The following is a 22,094-nucleotide window of genomic DNA, read 5'->3' as shown; positions in this document are numbered from 1 at the left end:
AGCGACAATGCACCAGTCTCAGTCCCCTGTGCCCCCCTACAGGTGCCTGCTTTAGAAAGATAAAAGTCAGAAAGGGAGCATGGCAGCCTGCATGTGGTATCCCTCCTTATCCAAACCCCAGCCCTCCTTTCACCAGAGGGACCAACACACAGGTCCTTTCAGGAGCGCACTTCCACAAGCGGAGGATACAATGCACACCACCGTTACGACAAGCAAGTCACAATAGTGCTCTGTCCATGTATGGCTTCAGTTTCATGTATAGTCAAGTCCTGAGTACTAATATGAAGGATAATGCTTTTTTTTTTTTAAAAAAAAGTAAATTCAATGCTTTACAGATACAGCACTGAAGTACACTTTACTGCCTCTACTGCTGACCAGTACACATTGAGGTTCTTTCCCAACAAGAACTACACTTGCTTGCACTACAGCGTCACAAGAAAGCATAAGGGATGTCACTTTTCCCTTTTATCTGGTGTAACATACAGACTGTGCGTGCTTACCAACAGCATCCAGTTCTTAATTAATATTCCAAACTACAATGCAAACATAAAGGCAGTCTGATGGCCAATCTCAGCAGTGGCATCTTTACGACAATGCTGTAAGTCTAACTGCTTTATAAAGGTCTGCATTTTTATTGCAAGATTTCTGCAATTTCTTAACCAACTGCAGCATAAGTCACACTTTTTAGGGGACACAGAATCCAAGAGTCATCTAACTGCTGAAAAAGTAAGCTTGAAATGAAATACTAACTGATGGCACCAGAAAAACCCCAAACCCACAAACACAATAACTAAGCATCCAAATTAATGGACTAGGCTTGAAGACATGAGTAGATTTATTAGGAAAGAGACTTATTTAATATTAAACGTTCAATGACAGAGACAATCAAATTTGTAACAGAAATTCAAAGATACTTTATTTCCATTTCTCGTATATCAAGAAGCTAGGAATAGCTTAGTTGTAAAAATGGGATTCATTTTAGTTCGAGTCACACAAATACTAAACATTTATTCTTGTGTTTTAAAGTCCAAGAATGAAAACTTGCAATTAAACACTGAGCAAGCCATGTGTTCAGGTTATGTTGGTTTCTTATCTTAAAAAGTCTTAAAGAAAAAAAGGATACAGGACTTATATTCTCAGTAGCATATGTGCTATTATCAACACATCTTTCTGAACTCTGGGAGGAAACACCAGTCCTGAATTAAATTTTATAAAAAAAAAAAAATTTCTAACTCAACTTTATATTTTTCTACGCCACTACAGCTTTCTTTCACCTCATTTTAAAGCAGATCTTCAGTTTAAGCTGTCTTCCGCTGTCTTCGCAGACTCTTCATGTAGTAGTCCTATAACGCAAAATTTTGGGAAAACAGACAATTAGACAGCATTAAGAGCATTTAGTTTACCATTCCTATATATTGGCCCAGTTGTTAGCTGTCATCTTAACTCTACAAAAGTGTCAACATTGAACATGACTGGCTTCAGAAGCAATAATGTAGCATTAATGATTTAATAATCAACATTAAGTGTTTAAGAGTTCCTAGCATAAATAGTGAAACTAGAGTAACAATTTATGTTGCAAGAAGCTCATTTATCAGCTGTACTCTCCATTGTTAGTTCCTTATTTCAGGTATACAACTAAAGACCTTCTGTAAGAGTAAGAAAGCTATGTCAAGAGTGGGGAAAAAACTTCAAGGTTTTCTATTAATACAGTATTCGTATTTCCCATTGTTTAGCTCTTTCATTTCCAACAAACAGTTTTTCAGCATACATTCTTGCCATGAACATTGTAATCATTTGGTGGCATCTGTCTTTGTATTTACATTTGCCTTAGAAGCCTGTTATCAGCCATTCCATTCCTCTGTACTATGGCTGACCGCAAATTCTCCTACACAGTAGGAAATATTAAACACATACCTCTTAAAGACTTGAATTGCATTGAAAGTAACAAGGCGATTATTATGTAGTGTTTATTGCATTTTAAACTCTTTAAAGATATCTAATTCTGGGCAGCACTGCATCCCTACATACAGTTGAAAGAAAATTCCATTCTGTTAACATCAGATTAACAGTATTCACACAATACACAAAAAGTCCTTTGCACTATCTTGAAAATCAAAAACACAACAGTAAGCTTAAAGATTACAGGCAACAGCATTCAAACATGGATGTGGGTAGAGAAAGGAGTACCTGGCATGAGTACCTGCTTAGTTTGACTGAATCCTTGATTTTTAATTTGGCTTTTCATGGGCCGCTCACAACACCAACGCTGTGTGAGGTATGGTAGTCAGCTGCAATAATTCATAAACCCTACACTTCCATCAATCCAATGCTACTGGCTCTCGAGTTACAGAACAAACTGCATTAGAATGCAAGGCAATAAAGCAAAAAAACTAGAAACATCCTTGACAAAGAAATACTAGCAGTTTATATGAAAACAAAGTAGTCCAACATGTGCCTCAAATATTAAGTATTAAAGCAAAAGTTTCTGCTGATGTACCAACACAATATGGACTTAAATACAAAAACAGTTCAACTTTTTTTTAAAAAAAAACGATAACAAAATCCCTAAAAATAAAAAAGGATAATTAATTTTTCTATGGTGGCTATATTACAAATATGTCCCAAAGAGGCACACTAATGGGGGGCACGAGTCTGCTACAAAATAGCTGAGACAAAACAATGTACCTCAAAATGTTTTGCAGGACTACACTGTCTTTTCCTTCAGAAGGTGCTTTAGTATGTCTTCTTACTTGGCTTAGTTCCATCTTCATCTGTGCATACTTACGCTGCACTGTTAAACAGTAACAAAAAGCCCTAATCAAAGTTTGAAATAATGCACTTACCTCTGTCTGATCTGAGGTCATATCAGATCAGTTTTAATTGGACTGAGTGTCACCTTCAGATTTAATGTCTTCACTGGTCCCATTGACCTCATTCTTAGTATCACTCTCCTTCGAGTCTGTATTTGTGTCTTCACTCTGTTTTTCTCGACTACTGGACTTCACACTACTTTTTTTATCATCAGATCCCCTCTTTTCTGCCATGAAAGAAGACATTGACCATGGATTTCAAAGTAAAAACAAACATTGCACAGGTGAGATATATATTGCATACAAAATGGGGTAATTACTTTCTATAGCAATAACAGTAATACTCAAAAAGTTACAGAAATAGGCTTCAGACTACCATGCTGGAATGGAGAGGGTACAAAAAAAGGTCAAAGGGGACAGTACAGGGTGGGGAAAAGAGGAGAAAGGACAGACCTCCTAACAGAGGCAGCTGCTCATCTGTCTGTTGAGATATACAAACTGGGGGGAGAAGGCACTCAAGAAGTTAGGCAAATGTGTAATTATGGTGCACGGCTTCCTTACTTATCGTGGGGCTCTTTTTGTCCCCAAGTTTTAATTTATGATGCGTGTGGCCTTCTTTGGTATACAATTCTCTTAAACACGATTCTTGAAAAGAGAATCAGAAGAGAGTGATGGGACAATGCATCAGTGCATCATCAAATAAATCAATACTTGCCAATTAAAAAAAACTAGCAACCCCAAACAATCAAATACTTGGGGAAACAAACAATATTAAGCACCGCTAGCTTTGAAGGTGGGGATCACAGTGACAATCAAAATTAACTTTACTGTACAGTACGTCACAGAAGCTGCATGCTTGTCATCACTAATTCTCAATTCACAAAAATGGCCGTCATTTATAATCCACTCATTAAAAAAGCTTGGGGAGACAGTTTGGAAGATATATAGAAAGCAGCATTTTCCAAAGGCAAAGAACAGCAAGATTCTAAGGACCCCACAATTTCATCATGAATTGGAAAGCTGACTGAAGAGTTTGCTACACTGCTGAAAAAACTTATCTTTTCCTCAATAATCTTCAAAGAAGGAAGGAAGCCAGAAGTAAAAATATTTCCACGGGATGAAAAACATTCAGTATTAGAGCTCCGTGCCTCATCCGTAACTTCAGTATTTGCAAATTTAATAAAAATATCAATTCTTTCTGTATTATTTCACACCATATTATTCAACCTTTGATCAGTAAAGACACTTTGGAAAGAAAAAAAAAATAAATCCGAAAAACCAACCTCTCAGATGTCATCATACAGAACAACATTCATGCTCTTTTTTCCGATTATTCCCTGCTATCCGGGCAATTAAAATAATATAAATATATATATATCCCCAACAGAAGCGCACAGATCGAACACTCTGAAAAAGCTATTTTAAATAACGTTATCACCTAGACTGGCATAACACGCTTTTATATTCCAGAAGACAAAGTAGAAATTAAGCTTTAAAAGAGAAGCAACATCCCAACTTCTTTGTTTTAAAACAGACCACCAAAGGGAGGGGTAAAGCCCCCACACCAAAAGGAGGGCAACTGCCTAATGAACGCTACTACTGAGGTTTCACCTGAAGCAGCACATCCAGTGCACGGTGCTTGGAGAAAGCACGCAGCAATGCCAAAAAGCTAACTGAAGAACTAATAATTTTGTATCTGTCTGCCCTCGGTTTTGCAACTCCGCAGGTAGATTGCACTCTAACTAACCTTGTTAAAAAGTCTTCTTTTTGTGTCTTATAGGTATCTCCGATGCACACGTAGATCCACTGAGGAATAGTAGTCTTGTTTCCCCGCAGAGGACTAGTAGTCAGTCCAATAATCTTATCTTCTGTCCTATGTAGATATGGTAGATCTTAATAGCCCTATGATGTGCAGTGTGCAGGGTTTTGTTCTGTCTTGTTTGTTTCTTGAATTTGGTCAGGAAGGGTAATTTTGTTTAAGGTTAAAAACCTACTATTAAACTGTGCTATGAAAGATGAACCTCTTCCAAAAACTTTAATAATAAAATAGGTTTACCATAGCAAACCTCCGGTTTGCCAAGCAAAACTGAAAGTGGATTCAACAAATAGTCCAATAACTGAACTTCTTTCAACTCCTGGAGTATCTGCAAGCAGTTAAGTTCCTCCACTGTATTTTTCAATCAGTAAGATTTCTTTCTTTAAAAGCACATACAATTAGTTTGCTGTTGAAACTGTGTATATTATTTCAGCTGTGATCTATTAGGTATAATCACATAATATTGACTTTGCTTCCTGATTCAACACATGCACATTTTTCTGATTGAGTTCGTGTGGGCAACTAAGATATATTTTGTGAGAATTCTTACCAAGATAATGTGAATGGTTTTACTGTTCGGAGAACACAAAAATCAGTCAAACATAATATCCAGTATTGCTGAGGGTTTGGGTGTTCTGACAGTATTTGCTGAGGTTTAATCACTATCATGAAAACACAATCACAAATATAATTATGAATATAATTATGTATATGAATCCAGATTAAGGAAAGTAAAGAGCCAGGTTAAAGTGGTCTGGAGGCATGTTCCAATATTAACCCTTCATAAAATGAAGGTACTTGCAGAACACATGTTTTCCTTTTCTTAAAAAAAGAAATCTATCTATTTCACCTACTCTGAAGTTGAACAGTAGTTGTGTTCTGCTGGTTTATATTAAGCTAATGCTCAGCCGATGTTTATGGCTGGCAGGCTCCCATATCCCTGTTCCTGAAGCTTGAGTCAGAAATTAAGTGTCTCCATTTTTACATATACGTTTTTCTTACAATCTTAAAAGTTGCTGTATTCCACAGTATTTAAGTGAACGAGAAGCCAGGACTTCTGAATTTTAAATGTATGGCACTAATTTAATGTGTAACAGTAGGCAAGTCTTACGCAATTGTGCCTTGGTTTTTTTCCTGCTAAGATTCATTATAAAGCAGTTTGAGATTTCAAGATGAAAGGCACTACCATGAATAGTTACAGCCAGGTCTTTGCTGCTTACTTTTATAATTGCAGATCAATGGTGGATATAAAGACAATTAGATTCTGAAGCCAATATTCCCAATGGAGCAGTAAATGTAATAAGTTATGACTTAAGTTCTACATTACTTCTTCTTGTGCAAACAGCAGAGCAGGTAGCCAGCCACACGCTTCAGATATATGAACCTCTAAAGCTATTTACTTAACTCAATACCTAAAATGCCACATTGCAAACATGACGATGCAATGGTGTTTACATCTTCATCAAGGAAATTCAATGCTTGCTTGTTAAATACTATTGGTTTGGGGTTTTTTTTTTTGTTTTTCCCCTCTTTTTTTTTTTAATTAAAGATTTTCCCAACAAAGGGAAAAACACAAACTTGTTCAGCATTACAGTCCTGCTCTAGGGCCTATTTGTGTTTCTACAAATGTTATGATTACATAGTCAAAAAACATAATTGATTTTCCCAGGTGGAATTTTCATCACAGCTCATAGCATCACCTCACTGTTCTCATTTCTGGAGGAAGAAAGTAGCAAGCAGCAAATAAATGTCCAGCAAGGAAATCAGTCAAGTTAAAACTAAAAATATTGAGATGCTGAAGAAAGTTCACTAGCTTATCTGTTTATGGAAGGATTAAGGAAAGAACTGAAAAGCCATTGAACTCAGAAACAGACCAAATCTGAATAAATAAGAACACAGTTATTTATATGCCTAGATACACACAGAATACTGAATAGGACATTCTTGACTAAGTACCAGAAATCTGTTCATAAAGTAGGCAAAAAAGGCACAGTATCAGGTAGGAATAAAGTAACAAATGGACAGATATAGGCTACAATACTGAATCTGAGTTGAAACACTACGCATCAGTTCTACTGCTGAAGAGCAAGCAGCAAAAACCCACTTGCTTATAAAGGGCAAAGCAAAATGACAGAAGAATCAATACTAAAGATGCACCGTAGTATAAACCAGAAAAATTAGAACGGTCTAAGGAAGTCAGGCAAGAAAAATACACGAAGCATTACGAACATTTTGGGAACTAATCCACTGGATAAATATGGAAAAGTAAGGGTAGGGCCGACAGGCCCATGCAATCCAGAAACATGCACATAGCACCTTTCATTCCAGAGAACCTCATAAGTACCTTAGAATTGTTTAATCCGTTACTGACGGTCAGCTCTAATAATGAAGCAGGGTGACTGTCTCAGACTGGACATTAGCCAGCACCCCAGCAGAGCCAGTGGTTTAAGCCAGAAGTCAGTATTACCTTCCTCCAGAAGTTTTAAAAGACTTTTAAAGAGGGAAATTTAGCAATAACAGTGAATTAGTATCTTTTCACAGAATGTGAATCTGTACTGTTCTCTCTGTAGCTCATTTTAATCCTACTTAAAGCGTCTGAACACCAGCCTTTGATGAAGCAGTGAGTCACCATCAATGCTGTTGTACATGGCATGTACTGTTACAGAAGTGTTCCAAGGACTAATACTGACAAAGCAAATCTCACTGCATTTGGAAAAACAAAACAAACCAAAAAACAACAAGGGGGAAGGATGTGGGGAAGAGCAGGAGATTGGGGAGAAGGCATGAAACTGTAATTTAGAGCATTACAGAAATTCTGCAAGATTTATCTTGGACTGCATTCATAGATCAGGAAAAAAAAGAAAAAAAAGCACTGTTAAAGGAAAATAAAGGAAACACGATAGTCTACAGAAGTAATAGATCGTACAGGTGAAAAACCAGCTACCAATCTCCTACAAAACATGTACCAGCAAAGGGTAATAATTACAGAAATATCTGCTAACAGTAGGAATAGAAGATATTCACTCTTATGAAAATCTAATTACAGGCTTATGATTTTCTAAAGGTAAACAGTAAACACATTAAAATACATGAAAATCCTCACACACTCAATTTGCAGACAAAGCAGTAAACTTTTAATAACTACTGTAACAGATAAAAGGTGGACACTGGGGTGTATGTATACATGCACTTGCATTAACAATAACCGGAACAAGCAAAATGCTTCAAATTGGTTAACAGCAACATATACAGCATATAAAATCAGATCTGATTTGATGCTAAGAAGAACTTTCAGTCACTCACTGAAAGACTAAGAACTTTTGAGATTTTAGGGGAGGATTAATTTCAGAACTTGATATGAACTCAGTCTTCATACAAACATACCTTTTTCTTTTGACTTCCTGTCTTGTTCTCTCTCTCTGCTTTTGCTTCTGTGCTTGTAGGATTTCCGATCCCGGCTTTTTGATCGTCTCCTGTCCCTACTACGAGACCTATGTTTTCTTTCTGATCTATCATGACTTCTGCTTCTTCTTCGGTCACGACTCCTTAACATTCAGAGAAAATTTTAAAAACGTTAAGTGTCAGCTGGTATTTTCTAACTCAGATAAGAAGATACAATAGTAAACCAGGAGCACTTTCTAATACGTTGATTTTTTGCAGAAAACAAATATTTAAAACAAGACATAGCATACTGTATATAAATATTTCTTAGTACATAAGACCCGGCTTCATATTGCCTTCTTTATTTACTCATTCAAGCACAAAGCTTAAAAATTATCCACTGCTATGAATTAGAGACCAACTCAAGGAAAAAAATCAAAACAAGATCCTGTTCTTGGGGAGCATTTGTCTACTCAAAGCTCCCTTCTAATACCACTTCCACCACAATGGTGTCTACTTCCAAAAACGGGGAGTAGCCAGTGAACATGCAGCAAAACTTGCTTAGCCTTAGAACAAGTAAAGCATGTCTTCACTTAGAGATAAGAACAGTGAAGCTAAAAAAATCAGTGATGTGACCCAGGCTGACAGATCAAGTCCCCACAGGATTTTTACATTTTGTGAAGTTGCACAAAAATACTTACATGCACACATACATACATACCTGCTTCGCCGCCTTTCTCTGCTTCTTGATCTTTTGTGGTCTCGTGAACGGCTGCATCTTCTGTCAGATGTTCTGCTTGAATGTCTACTCCGTGAACGACTCCTTTTACGTCTCTCTCTATCACGAGCCCTCTCTTTTTCCTTTTCTTCTTCTTCACGTCGTCTCTTCCTTTCCCGCTCTTCTCTTTCCCGTTCCCTCTCTTTCTCTCTCTCTTCTCGTTCTTGTTTCTCTTTTTTTAACCTGTCATCACGGTCAGGTTCTTCTGTTCTTTTTCGTAATTTTTCCTTAAAAAAAGGTTCACAGAAAGAAATTAAGATTACTCGAGACAAATCATTCAATATAACTTAGTTTATACATTCTGAAGATGTAGAAGCTTAAGCTTTTAAAATATTTCAGGGTTTGTTTTTTTTTTGAAACAAAAGGATGGCCTACATGGAAGCACTTTCTAGAATCCCTGAAATGGAAATCCTTTGTCTTGCAGAACGTTTTTGCTTGTCATTCTCACGATAACAGAGGCCACATAACAGTTCTTTACAAAGGCTGCAAAAAATTCGTGCCTGAATTTACATCTTTGCTTATACCTCATGTTATCACCTATGACAAAGAATGTCAGTGCAAGCACAATGCTAAATGTGCAGTGGCATTCCATTTAATTTTTCTATACCATCTCTGGAGTATTTCACCAACTTGAGAAAGTCCACTGGATAGGCTTTTATTTACTATAAGAAGCCTCCAAGCAATTTTTTATGTTCAGTAACTGGAGAGATGCTTACTTTTAAGTCTTCTACAGTAGCTTTTATTTTGGCATAACCCATGTGCTGCTTTCCCATCAAGTGGTCATCTACCCTGGACTGCGCATCTCCTACAATTAAAAAGGCTCCACAAACTTCACAAACTTCCATTTGCTTTTCTTGGGCTGCAAAGCTCTCAATTGTCTGCAAAAGAAAAATATTTGATAAAGCAGAAGAGGTTTAAAACTTTATAGTTACTGTTGTCAAATCCTAGGCACTAGTGAAAAGCTGAAAATCAGAACTGCATGCTTTGAACTCGGAGCACTCTGCCTGCTAGGATGAACAGGACAAGGATGGTGGTGAAATTAATTTACTGTTTCAACAGACATACAAGAAATACACTGGAATTTCAACATAAACCCAAGTGATTATTGCCATGCAATGTTGCTGAATCATATAACATGGACCCAAGCACTATTGCCTGCAACATTTAAGAACTTTAAAAAAAATAAAACAGGAATCGCAATTGGAGCATATGATTAAACAACAAAATATAATGTTTAAATATGATATCGTTTTTGTTGACAGGAACTTGCTACTAACTCATTACTTTTGGCTTCTGTAGCTCTCTAAGTCAGACAGAAGCCTGTCTTTAGTCACAGCCCTAACACAAGGGCTTTCTGTAACACAGATTGCTAATTCAGTGACATAATATTGCGGAGGCTACACAGCAAAGTTAAACTGAGACCTGAACTACAGTGAGATAGAAGCTCACCTGTTGTGTAAATAATGTCATAATTTGTGTGGGTGTGAAACCCACTCTCAAGGTAGCATGCTAAATCAACGCACCGCACTAACGCATTTAAATGTCACGTTATTGCCTAATAAATTCTGCACAGAACTTGCATGCCTTCAGTGTAGGGACAAGGTTATTAAGAACGTACCGTTGCACCAAATTTTGAAACAAGTCTGACAAAACTACAACCACATTACTTACTGAAGTTGTAGACCTCAGCAATTCTCTCTCTTCCTTTAACTGTTCAACAAGTTTCATCATTCCTTGTGCCTCTTCTACCTTCCCTTCTGAACCTAGTTCTTCAATCTGAAGGACAATAAAAAAAAATTCAACTATAATTTTTAATCAAGTAACAAAAGCAAGAGATCTCTGTTACAGGGGATAAAAAACACTCACCTGTTGTAGAAGTACATCAATTTTGTCAGTTAACACCTGAATCTTCTCTTCATTTTTACCGGTAGGTCCCGCTCCCTGTCAAACAGTACAAGTGAGTCCTTTTTTATTAAGTTAAAATACCTGTAAAACACATGAATGTGTGTCTTCTCATATTCCAGAGACACTTCAGGAATAACATCCTCCTGCCTCTTCTCCCACGAGGACCTCCTAATAACAGTCTAGTCTAACATAAACCACTCCTCAAGACAGCTTACTCCACCTCTTGCAGAGTGAAGCAAGTTCTAGTCACACTAATTCCTCCTAAATCAACAAAAACGTTCAAGGCCCTGGCCATAGAAGGTAAGACATCCAAATTCAAAGTCCTAAATTTAAACTCTGAAACTGCCATGTAGCTATGTAAGGGATGGACTGTAAATTCCCTGACGAGGGGAAGAAGGCCCTCCAAACCTTCAACGGAATGCCTCAAACACTCGCAAGGAAATAAATAATGCACGCCTGGCCTTCAAAGAACTGATAAGGCTAACACTTCTGGCGCCTGAAAGTGTGGGAGAACTGTCTTGTGAAGACAAGATAGTTCTGCCACTCGTGTGGTGAGCTTGCTAGTTCTCAGTTCTCAAGGCCATTGTGTCTGATGGGTGACCTTTGCTTCATTATCCGCAAAATGCACATGAAAGCGCACATGCCTGCATATGCTAATGAAGATTACCGAGATCATGCTAAACATGTATGACTATGGCACTCAACTCTCCACCCAAATCATGCTACACGTCACCTGGGAGAAGGGAGAAACCTGAGACGAGGCTGTCCTCAGCAAGGGGGGTGGACCACACTAATTCAGCAAACATAAAAGGGGAAAATAAGTGCCCCTAGAGGGGGGAACAAAGAAGAAACAAAAGAAGAAGACAGTGTCTGGGAAGATTTTTCCCAAGAAAGAAGATGATTATGCCTGGGAAGATTCCCTGAAAAAGACCTGGAACCAGGACCAGTGATCTCTTCATATCTGTCTTTTTCTCTGTCTTTTCTTTTCTGTATCCCTCAGTTTCTCTTTTCTCTTAGAATTGTTAAGTAACAGTTAGAGTTGTTAAGTAACGACCTTAAGCATGACCTTAAGTACCACTTGCCATAAGTTGTCCTATACCTGTTGTTAAGAAACACAATGCATACCTCACCACTTGCCATAATTCGTTATATACCTAACCAATTATCGTGGACTTGTTAAGACCTATACTAACCATTTTGGGAAGCTAATAAATGTTTGTATATGGACCTTGAGATTTATCTCACCTTAGTCCGCACTGTTGAGAATTTACGAATCTGAAGTCACTTACCCTCCCTCTTTACTGAGAGTGGGACGTGACAAGCTATTACGTACCCTTGTAGACACTCAAGTATGACTTAGAATTTCTGCAGGCTCTGAAATTTAATTTCTGAGCATAAACGCAAAAGAATCTCACTTCATCCAAAATGTACTTGTTAGTAATGTTCTCTCTGTAAGCTGCCAGAATAGACTTATATCTGCTTCGCCCACAACCTTTGCTCTACTCCCCAGCCAATAAGCTCTCTTGACTGAAGATACTGCTCACAGCTCCCTCTGAAGCAACTGGACTTTGTACAGAACAATTACTTGGGGCAGCAAAAAGGAGCAAGGCTTCCGTAGCAGTCAGGAAACTCTCAGAGCACAGGCCACAGTCACTGCTCCAAACCAATGAGGGGAGGAAAGAAAAAAAAAGAGTGGAGGAAACAGGTGAAATTTTTCTCCCAGTCAGTTTAAGTTTTTAATTAAGAGCTGTCTAGTATGCAGCCTGGAACTGAGAAAAGTTGCACAGAATTATTTCTTTCTCAAATTTTCCTGATTCCATCATTGCCTGCCAATGGTGGTGCTGGAGCAGAAAGAGGCTACTGCCTAAGCGTGGCATCTGATGGGGGGGATTTAGCTCCATCAGCTGCTGAAAGACCCAGAACTTGCCTACTTCAGTAATATCACCATGAAATATCTTCCCAGTGGAGGGAAGGAGGAATATGCAACTAAGGGAGAGAAGGTAAACTGAGGTTAACAGGGTAAAGGCAACACTTGACAGGGCGGAGAACAGATACTGATTCTGAGGAAACAGAGACGAGGAGAACAGAGAGGGACTCTTGCTGACTGTGGAGCCACCTGACGTGTCCATTAGGCCTAAATGCAATCCGCTGGCTAATAGACAAAGAGACTTATCTAATGGGAATCTTCTGGAAAACAATATATTTTACTCAAAGCAACAAGATAAAAAGAACATGAGGACGCTATCTAGAGGAAAAATTGCCTCAATGATTCTTCCAGACTCACCCCAGAAGACTGTTGATTCTGTGACAGTGCCAAACGAGCATGGCCTCTTCGAATTCTGCGTTCTACCTCTGCAAGTAAGCTTTGTAAGTAGCGTAAGAAGTCTCTTTCATAGCCCACTTTCATAAAACGAGAGCTCTTCTCATACCTGTAAAATATTTTAAAAATGAAAGCTCATGTCACTCCATATTATATGAAAAATAAATAATAAAACCTGCAATGTTATAAATTCTTGCTCAAGGTAAGAAAATACTATACATTTAAATAAATGTTTACATGAATCAAAAAGCAATTAGTTTCTTGTGGCTGGGCTGCTTTTTAAAAATTTCAGGCATACTAGTAGCACTATTTGGTGGATTAACATATCAACTAGCATACTTACTGTTTACGTAGATTTTCATCATGAATTTTTTCACAAGGACCTAAAAAGACCACACAAAATGTTTAAGCTTGCATTCTTGCATGCTGTATCCACACTACATCAGCATTTCTTTGTGCACCATGATAGAACAGAGCTATAAACACTTCACAGGGACTTTAATGCCTGCCTTTCTGCTTCCTTTGCTTGGAGTTTGAAAGACACATTAAAGAAAAAGAATGCCAATATGGTTTAGTAATTATAAAACCGAAGGAGATTCTGAATCACATATAAAGCCTTCGTATAAAATAGAATTTCCAGATCAAGTTCTACATTGGTACAGCTGCACAAACAACATAATATCTTAAACATCTGGGGCCTTAAAAAAAAACAAAAAAAAACCAAAAAACAAAACAAAAAAAAACCCAAACAAACACAAACAAGGGTAAAATGACATATAAAGGGTAATTTTCAACAAGCGCTACTGTCACAGCTCCAGACAATGTTCTTCACAGTAAACTCAGAGGTATGTAGCCCGAGTTCATGAAGGCAGATACGTTAAAATTCCACACCTTCCCCAGTCTATCAAACTCTTAAATGGACTTGGAAATTAATGCTAAGACAAGAAGCCTGTTTTTCCTAGTTACCATCTCCAAACTACATGTTGTCTGTATACCATTGCTTGAAAGCTACTAGTAATGTAGAGATGGCCTTCAGTAATAACTATTACAGTAAATGAGTCTCTAAAGTAATGAAGCTCAAAATGTATACTCACACAAAAATAAGTTAAAACGCTGCCCAGGTAGAAAAAAAGCAAACCAGAAGCCAACAATTCAGGAGAAGAAAACCACCCCACACCCAATAACTTAGCTTACACTGTACGAAAAAAAAATATGAAAAAAAAGTACTTTCACTTAAGAGGAAGGAGGATCTGGAATAAATATTGCTCTTAACATACTATTTCGCCAGCAATCCTTAAAAAAAAGAGAAAGCCTGTTTTCAGAGGGTTTTGACAGAGCATTAAACAATAAAAATGTAGCTTGCAAACAACAGTTCAATTGTAATTACATATAAGCAAATAAAAATGACAAAACTTACAGACTTACCTAAATCGGAACGGGTATTTGTAAATAATTCAGCTGGGCAAAAGCCACAAAGGTAGTATTTACAAACCTGACAGAGGAGAAGAAAGAAAAAGGCATCATTTTTTTTTCCTCATGAATTAGCAATTTTAGGTAATTGTTTATATTTTCTAAAATACAGTGTAAAAATCCCCTTTGTAGACCACTAAATTTCTAAAACACACCTGTACATCCTCTACCTTTGTGTTACTTGGTAGTAGTAAGTGCTACAAGGTGCATCCTAAGAGAAAACACCAAAAATCTTACTTTCCATTCCAGTAATGGTGTTTCTTAATTTTACCAGTAAATATTTAAGATCACAGGGAAGTGCCACCTATTTATAAATATAATATAGTATTTGATATTTCTGAACGAGTTAAATCAGATTGGACTATGAAAAAAGTTTCTGCGAAATTCCTTAACCATGAAAACCTACAAGGGGAGAGAACATCATGCCATGGGAGCATGAAAGCAAGGTCCTCTCAGCTTGTCTGTAAGGGCTTTGTGTTCAGCCCCCATTTCTTCAATGGCTTGGAGAACAGGAGCCATCAGCATTCAAACATAAGGTACTGCCTCAAGGATTCTGAGGTCAATTAAAAGACTTAAAAACACACATGACAACTATCCAAAAGCTCCCTCATCACAATGCTTTTAAAAATTCCTACTTTAAGAACAATACGCAGAGACACTGTATACCTCTTAAGGCAGACACAGAAGACATTAATTTTAACCTGGTTTCCTGTCAATTAAAAAATGGTTTGTTTTGTTTCTATGTAGCCTATTTTTACATTAGCAAGTCAGGTTCTTTTTTAAAACAGAAAAATACCAGCAGAAAGTTAGAAAAAAACCCAACTTGTCAGGCTAGCCAGTAAATACTTAACATATGATGGGATAAAAATCAGCTTTTGTTAAAAAGATTATTCACCCTCACCCATGAGCATGGGCTTAGCTAGGCAAGTTGGTCAGTTCTTGAAGTTCACACTTAGAAATATCTCCTGTCTATCCATGAGAACAGCCAAAAAGATAAAAATCAGAAATACTTTCACACCTAACTTTATAAGCAATCTTAAATAATTAATTCTTCAATAGACCCTTCCCCTGGATGTGACTACCATTAATTGTCAATTCAAAACTAGCTTGGACATTCTTCTAACACCTCTTTTATGATAGACCAGTTTCTAATATTTGGCAAATCTAATAATTGCTACTGTGTATTGCAGCCCAGTTCTAATACTTTCATATATACTGTGGACAAAGATTTGCGACATACTATTTCCTAAGATACATTCTGAAGTATTTTAACAAATGGGGCTTCGGAGACAGACCCAAAACCTACCTCACACCAACACCTCACTGAAATGCCTGCAACACCAGTTGATCAAATTAGATCAGTCATTTATTTTACCATGCTAACTGCTAGACTATGGAAGTTAAAACTGGACTGACTGCCTTACAGATTACATGGAAAAACAATGAAGCTTTTACTAACAAGCCATGGACATGAAAAACAAAACAAAAATATGTGTCATTGTATAATCTGAATACTTCTCTTGTGATCCACATTAAGATACTGTGGCACCTATTTGAAGCAATTTATCAAGAATAGTTAAAAAACCACCACACAAAATCATGAATTTTTTTCTTCTCAGGAAGCTACTGGACAAAATCTGGTTTCAGAATCTGCTCTCTTCTCTGAAAGCTGCAATATCCCTTGTTTTAACATAAAGTTGTTTCAAGGGAGCAGCTTCTGTGATGAACTCCTGTACTAGTCAATATAAATATAATTTCTCTCTCCATTCTCTTTCTCCTGCATTTTCTTATTCTCACATCCCAGTATTAGGGTAGGTGAAAAGGCATTTCCCCCCCAAAAATTCAGGGATGGATGTGACAATTTCCTAAGACATAGAGAGCATAACAATAATGGTCTGACTGTACTACGCTGTAAAAAAGAATTGTAGAATGTCTTCTACCAGCTCAAAAATTATGGAAATTGGCCTTTAACAGTTCTGAAACAAGTAGCAACAAAAGGAGCAAAGGAAAAGTTACAAGAGGCAGAAGTACAATGAAGAAAAAAAACCACCCCAAACCAACACGGGAAATAATTAAAAATATTTTCTCATAGAGCCATGGAATGGTTTGGGTTGGAAGGGACCTTGAAGATCATCTAGTTCCACCCCCCTGCCCTGGGCAGGGACACCTCCCACCAGCCCAGGTTGCTCCAAGCCCCATCCAGCCTGGCCTTGAACCCCTCCAGGGATGGGGCAGCCACAGCTTCATGAAGCAGCACTGCCAGGAAAAGCCTCCTCTTACGAGCTGATAGTTACAGCCAAAAACTGTAGTGACCAATACTAAAATATGCAGCTTAAACATATGCCACACACTGTATTAATTATTTATATATTTAAAAAACAATAAGACAACACACACTGAAAAGCTGCATTAATTTTCTCCTAACTAGCTTTGGATACTATGGTACCTAGTGAATTCCTTGACATTCTCTCTGAAGAGGCAGACTGCAGAGAAATACTTACATTAGAGTGGTTCAGACTAGCATGTCTGTAGCAATTCTCTCCCTTTCTAATACCTATTTCACTATGCTCTTCAACTGTTTTTGCTTCAACAGAAAAACATTACTTTAGAGAATCTTGCAGCTATCTTGAAAGTTATCATTCTGGCTTAGCCTCCCTGTGTGGTACATCTGCCTTGACAGACTGTAGATGCCAGTCAGCTGCATTTACAGTTGGTCTTAAGTAATCAATGATGAGCAAGAATAGAAAGGGCCAAGAAATGGCTGAAGCATCACAGAGGCACTAAAGGACTGAAACAGAGGTGATATGCTTCAAATGGCATTACTCATCCATGGCTTATCAGAGCACTGCACTTAGCAAAAGTCAGAAGTATTATGGAAATACATTTCTCATTTGCAGAAAGAGAGCAACAGGCATTTTAGTATGGATATTTACCTATACAGCTAACAAGCACTTATTCCTTTTTGCCAAATTGTTGTGATGACTCCGCTACCAAGAAGGTGGAACAGAGAGGAATGCTACTGTCAAACTATCGCAGCAGGAATTGCCATAGCTTGTGCCACTAAGCCCTTAGGGTCTCGCATTTTGGTAAGGCACTAGGACAAATACAGACAGACGCTTGGAACTTGCCACTTCATCTCAAATTCACTAATCTTGGGAATCTCCTGGAGGTAGGAAAGTCGTATCCTTCACCTCAAAGTTGGCTAAGCTGACAAGAATGGCTTCCGCAGTGTGAACCAATTCAAAGCTTTCCCATATGAAGAAACTATTGACAGCTCTATATCATTAATACTCCTATACTAACATGTTCCACTTCTGCAAGAAATTATTTACTGATGGAGAAGTACCAGTATAACTGTAATAAACAATTATGTAAGCAAATTCCTTTAGGCAGACAATTCCTAGTAAAAGGCTAAGAATAAAATCCATCAGGTTGTGGCTGATACACCAAAACCTACAAAATTCCTTCATATAGATGAGTTCTTTGATACCACTAAAGTTCATATGCATCAGACATTTTATGAGCAATGCCCATCCACCCAAAACCAAACAAACACCCCACTCTTACAGATAACCTGCCATTACTAATATTCTTCCAAAACAAGTAATATTTAAGTCCTCACCTCCTGGAGGATTAAGTTCTGAGATTCTATCTAGATGCAAACCAATTTAGGTATCTGGCATTGAAAAAATAAAAGTGTAACACATCGTAAATAGCTAATACCATCAAATAATATTTAAAATACAGAACCTATCTTTTGAGAAACAGCACTCCTATGAGACACAATCGCTCACAGTCATTTGCCCATAACAGCTCTTCACCCCTCCCTGCTTTCTGAAAATGCTAAATTTACCTTGAAGGAACCATCACAATCTCAAAGCCTTATATGAAGCATGGGGCAGCCAACCCTTGGCTTTCTTGTACTACAGAATAGCCTGAGAACTCTTACGCAATTGCTGTTTCCACATGAACTTGGTTTTGTATAGGGGGCATATTAAAGCAAGAATGCATGCATCAATCAAGTTACTGTTCCATAAATATACTTTGTTTACGGATATGACAGTAAACAGAAAGACTAAAATATATGATACTAATAATTTCCTCCTGCATACAAAACAGAAAGCCTTTATCCCAAAACTAGAATTGATCATCTAAGGACATGCTGCAATACTGAAATATACAGCAACTGGGATTTCAATTTTTTAAGATTAAAGGCTTTAATCATGTCAAAGTTTTAAAGTAAGAACTTAAGCTCTTGAAAAGGCTTTACAATACATGATCAATGTGTTTCATTAGAACTGCAAATAAATGCTCACCTATCACACACTCTGCTTACACACCTTTAAAACAACTTACTCCTATTTCATTGCATCTTCCACATAGTTTTTGATAGCTACCTAGGTGCAATTTACAAATGATAAAGAAAATAGAGATGAGCTTGTTTTGATAACCTTCCATATCTAACACCGATGAAATGTGACACAAAATCCTAAACTTTGGTATGAGTACAACATGCTTAAATTCAAAAGGCTACATGTTGATATATGTCTAATTTTACAAGAGACGACATTAGCACATGCATTTCATCTGAAAAGCAAAACGGCAGTCAAGCAGATGAATTAATGTTATTATTTGAACCTTATCTACGTTTCCTGACTTGTAAAACATGTCAGCATTGCAAATTTAATCTTTAGGTGACGCAGGAAGTGAAACTGAAACACATCTTTATGTTTTAACAGAGGAAAATTTTTTTATTAACTTGTCAGTTGACTATAGGAATCCATGAAAACATTCCTTTCAGAGAGGTAGCATTTAATTACGGTCCTATAAACTTCATAAATAAAAGCAAGAGCAGAGCAAACAGCAGCAGTTCCTGCAAGACCGAAAGGCTCAACCTTAAGCCTGTAAATTTCCCACTGGCCTCAGATACAGGACAGCTCTACACTTCCTAAACTGTCAAAGGAGGACTGGGAAGAAGAGACAAAGCCTCGTTTCTGAAACAACAAAACTGAACAACAGCTTAGAGACAGATTCCTACAGTTATAGTCAATCTCTACAGCCTAAAATTGAAAAACGTGCTCATTTGAAAACGAAGGAAGTAATCTGAACTTGACTGGGGGGGGGGGGGGGGGGGGGGGCGGAGATCTTTCTCACCTTAAGAAATAAACCAAAACAATCCCCTTATCTATTCTACCTGGGCCAACACGGCTCAAGCCATTTACTACCTATTTCCAAACCTGGACAATTCCTTACCTTGAGTTCAGAATCAAAAGAAAAGATGTAACTGAATGCCCAACTGAATAATAATGTTTTGTTAGTAAGAAAAGTCTACAAAGACATTAAGAAGGTCATGAAAACTTCCTGAACTCACTATTTCCTCCTGACACGCATAGCTTACCTATACAGCAGTATTTTTCGGAAGGGGTGGGGTGTGGTGAGTTCCTTGCACTTGCAGAGTCTAAGGCAAGACAGATATTTGTCCTTATCTCATGCATTCCGAGACAAATTAAAACACGTACTAGCCATCCTTAAAATGGCATAACTCTTGCTTGAAAGCATGAAATTCCCACCTCTGTGATTCAGACGCAATTTAGAATGCCAAAAGCAAGCGTTTTTCCCTCCTCCCAATTTAGCAGCATCCCAAGAAAATGCTAAGGTGGGGGGGGGGGGGGAGGCCGGTAAGAGCTAAATGTTTTTTGCAGCTTAAACCACAGAAATTCCTATCACACAGGTAATGAATAAACTATTCCAACTACGACACTTTAACATACAAAATAACTCACAAAAATATACGATGAACGAGGGAAAAAAAGCGTTTAGCAGAGTGTTCATCTCTCCCAAAGAAGCAGCTATAGGGACTTCCTAACTACCATTGATTTTTTTGGAAAATAACTACGATCACTTATATACACTATGATGGATGTCACTAAAAGTCATCATTCACTAAAGCTCAACCATATCTGGGGAGAAACCCCACTCCACAATAACAGTAGTAATAATAACATAAATAATATAAAAACTCTTGTTTGCACTCTTTATTGCAGAAAATTAATGAATCACCACATTAACAAAAAATACATATGTACTACTAAACAATAGTACTGTTTAGGTTAGTTCCCCCCAGGAGCTTTGGAAGTCCCTTTGACTGAGAAAGTACAGAAGGAATTAAGCTTTTCTTAGCAAAATCCTCAGTTTCAAAAATCTTATGGTTCTTCCTTGTGCTACAACATCCAGATAGTTAAGTCAGAATGTCTGTACTCTTCTGTTTCTTTCTCCAACACCACACTCAGGAAGAAACCCAGAAACACTTGTCTCCCAAACTACTAACATCTGCCTCATCTCCCTTCGTGCAAGCCAACAGGCTTCAGAAAAACAGAATTTCACAATCCCCGGCCGCGCACCCCCCCCCCCGCCCCCAGCACGTTAGTTTTCTCTTTCCCCACGGGAGATCCCAGACACCACCAGGCCTCTCAGAACCCCTGTTCCCGTTTACCACCCCCCCCGTGTGGAGAACACGCCACGGCGAACACAGCCTCCCCGCCTTGCGCCGAGGCCCAAAACACAAGGCCGCTCTCCTCCCAGCAGCCCAAACAACGGCGCAAACCCCCTCGCACAGCCTTGCTATGGCGGGATCCTCCTCCCTCCCGGCCACCCGGTTCCTCCTCCTCGTCTCAAGGCTCAGCGAGGTTCCCGCGCAACGGCCCGGGCCTGGCCCGCCCCGCGACCGCCATGCAGGAGCCCCGCAGCCTCGGGCCCCGCACCAAGGGCCCGGCCCGCACCCCTCCATGGCCGGCACCTCATCCCTTCCCTTCCCCTCGCCCCCGCTGCTGTTCCCGGGCCGGCAGAAGCTGTAGCACCCGCGGCCCGTGTCGCTACGGCCAAACCCCGGCCCTGCGAGAGGGATGGGGAGGAGGGAGAGAGGGAGGGGAGAGGCGGCTCCGCGCTTCACTCACGCTCTCATGGTCCCACCGCACGTTGCTGCGCTTCTCATCTGGGGCCAGGTTTCTGTCCCGGCCCATAAGCTCATCTAGGAGCTGGGCGGCCGATATCATCGTGTCCTCCTGGCCGAATCCCCCCTCGCCAAACACCGGCTCCGCCGCCGCCTCTCCTCCCCGACAGACCGCGCCGCCGCCGAGGGTGACAGAGACAAAATGGCGGCGCGGCTCCTAGCCCTGCCCACAATGCACCGCGCGCCGCCTCGCCGCCTCGCCGCCTCTGGGGCCCGGCGGAGCGCGGGCTCGGCCCGCTGGCGGCCGCCATCCTTCATCCTTCATCCTTCATCCTTCATCCTTCATCCTTCATCCTTCATCCTTCATCCTCCATCCTCCATCCTCACCCACCCGCGGCTTCAGGCTCGAGATGGTGGCGGGGGGAAAGCGGGGAGGGGGCTGGTCCCCCTCCTGCCCGGCCTGGGGCAGTTGTCATGTGTCCAGAGAAGGGCAGGGAAGTTAGTGAGGGGTCTGGAGGACAAGCCTTGTGAGGGGCGGCTGAGGGAGCTGTGGGTGTTCAGCCTGGAGAAGAGGAGGCTGAGGGGAGACCTTCTCGCTCTCTGCAACTGCCTGAAAGGAGGGGGTAGCCGGGGGGGGTCAGTTTCTTCTCCCAAGGAACAGGCGA

General features: G+C 39.3%; 1 protein-coding gene across 10 annotated transcripts; it reads right to left on the bottom strand.

Moving 5' to 3' along the window:
• Positions 1 to 890: 890 nt before the first annotated feature.
• Positions 891 to 21,774, bottom strand: LUC7L3 (LUC7 like 3 pre-mRNA splicing factor). 10 transcript variants are annotated; one of them, XR_012589979.1, is made up of 13 exons: positions 21,434 to 21,774; positions 14,436 to 14,502; positions 13,354 to 13,393; positions 12,975 to 13,119; positions 10,652 to 10,726; positions 10,457 to 10,561; positions 9,502 to 9,663; positions 8,729 to 9,012; positions 8,011 to 8,171; positions 4,558 to 4,683; positions 2,897 to 3,037; positions 2,686 to 2,791; positions 891 to 1,343 (listed from the first exon to the last, which is right to left on the bottom strand). XR_012589979.1 is itself a non-coding variant. In XM_074608111.1 (13 exons), exons 1-12 carry the CDS (start codon positions 21,530 to 21,532, stop codon positions 2,242 to 2,244), a joined length of 1,410 nt encoding a protein of 469 aa, XP_074464212.1. In that variant the 5' UTR covers positions 21,533 to 21,774; the 3' UTR covers positions 891 to 1,343; positions 2,201 to 2,241. The 10 variants fall into 10 exon arrangements, 8 of the variants coding, with proteins under 8 accessions (XP_074464212.1, XP_074464213.1, XP_074464216.1 ...); XM_074608111.1 differs by lacking the exon at positions 4,558 to 4,683 and adding an exon at positions 2,201 to 2,266; XR_012589978.1 differs by lacking the exon at positions 2,686 to 2,791 and having other exon boundaries at positions 2,844 to 3,037.
• Between the last annotated feature and the right edge of the window lie 320 nt (positions 21,775 to 22,094).

Source organism: Larus michahellis, chromosome 14, assembly GCF_964199755.1.
Source record: "Larus michahellis chromosome 14, bLarMic1.1, whole genome shotgun sequence".
NCBI classification, from domain to species: domain Eukaryota; kingdom Metazoa; phylum Chordata; class Aves; order Charadriiformes; family Laridae; genus Larus; species Larus michahellis.
The sequence above is the reverse complement of the archived record's forward strand: the minus strand, read 5'-3'. Positions and strand labels throughout refer to the sequence as shown.

What these genes read in the sequence shown, in the direction of transcription:
- LUC7L3 (XM_074608110.1), bottom strand. Translation starts at nt 21,532, where the DNA reads ATGATATCGGCCGCCCAGCTCCTAGATGAGCTTATGGGCCGGGACAGA. An exon ending in GATGAAAATCTACGTAAACA is followed by an intron (nt 13,120 to 13,353) that starts GTAAGTATGCTA and finishes AATATTTTACAG; the next exon opens with GTATGAGAAGAGCTCTCGTT. An exon ending in AGAGAAAGGCGGCGAAGCAG is followed by an intron (nt 8,172 to 8,728) that starts GTATGTATGTAT and finishes CTGAATGTTAAG; the next exon opens with GAGTCGTGACCGAAGAAGAA.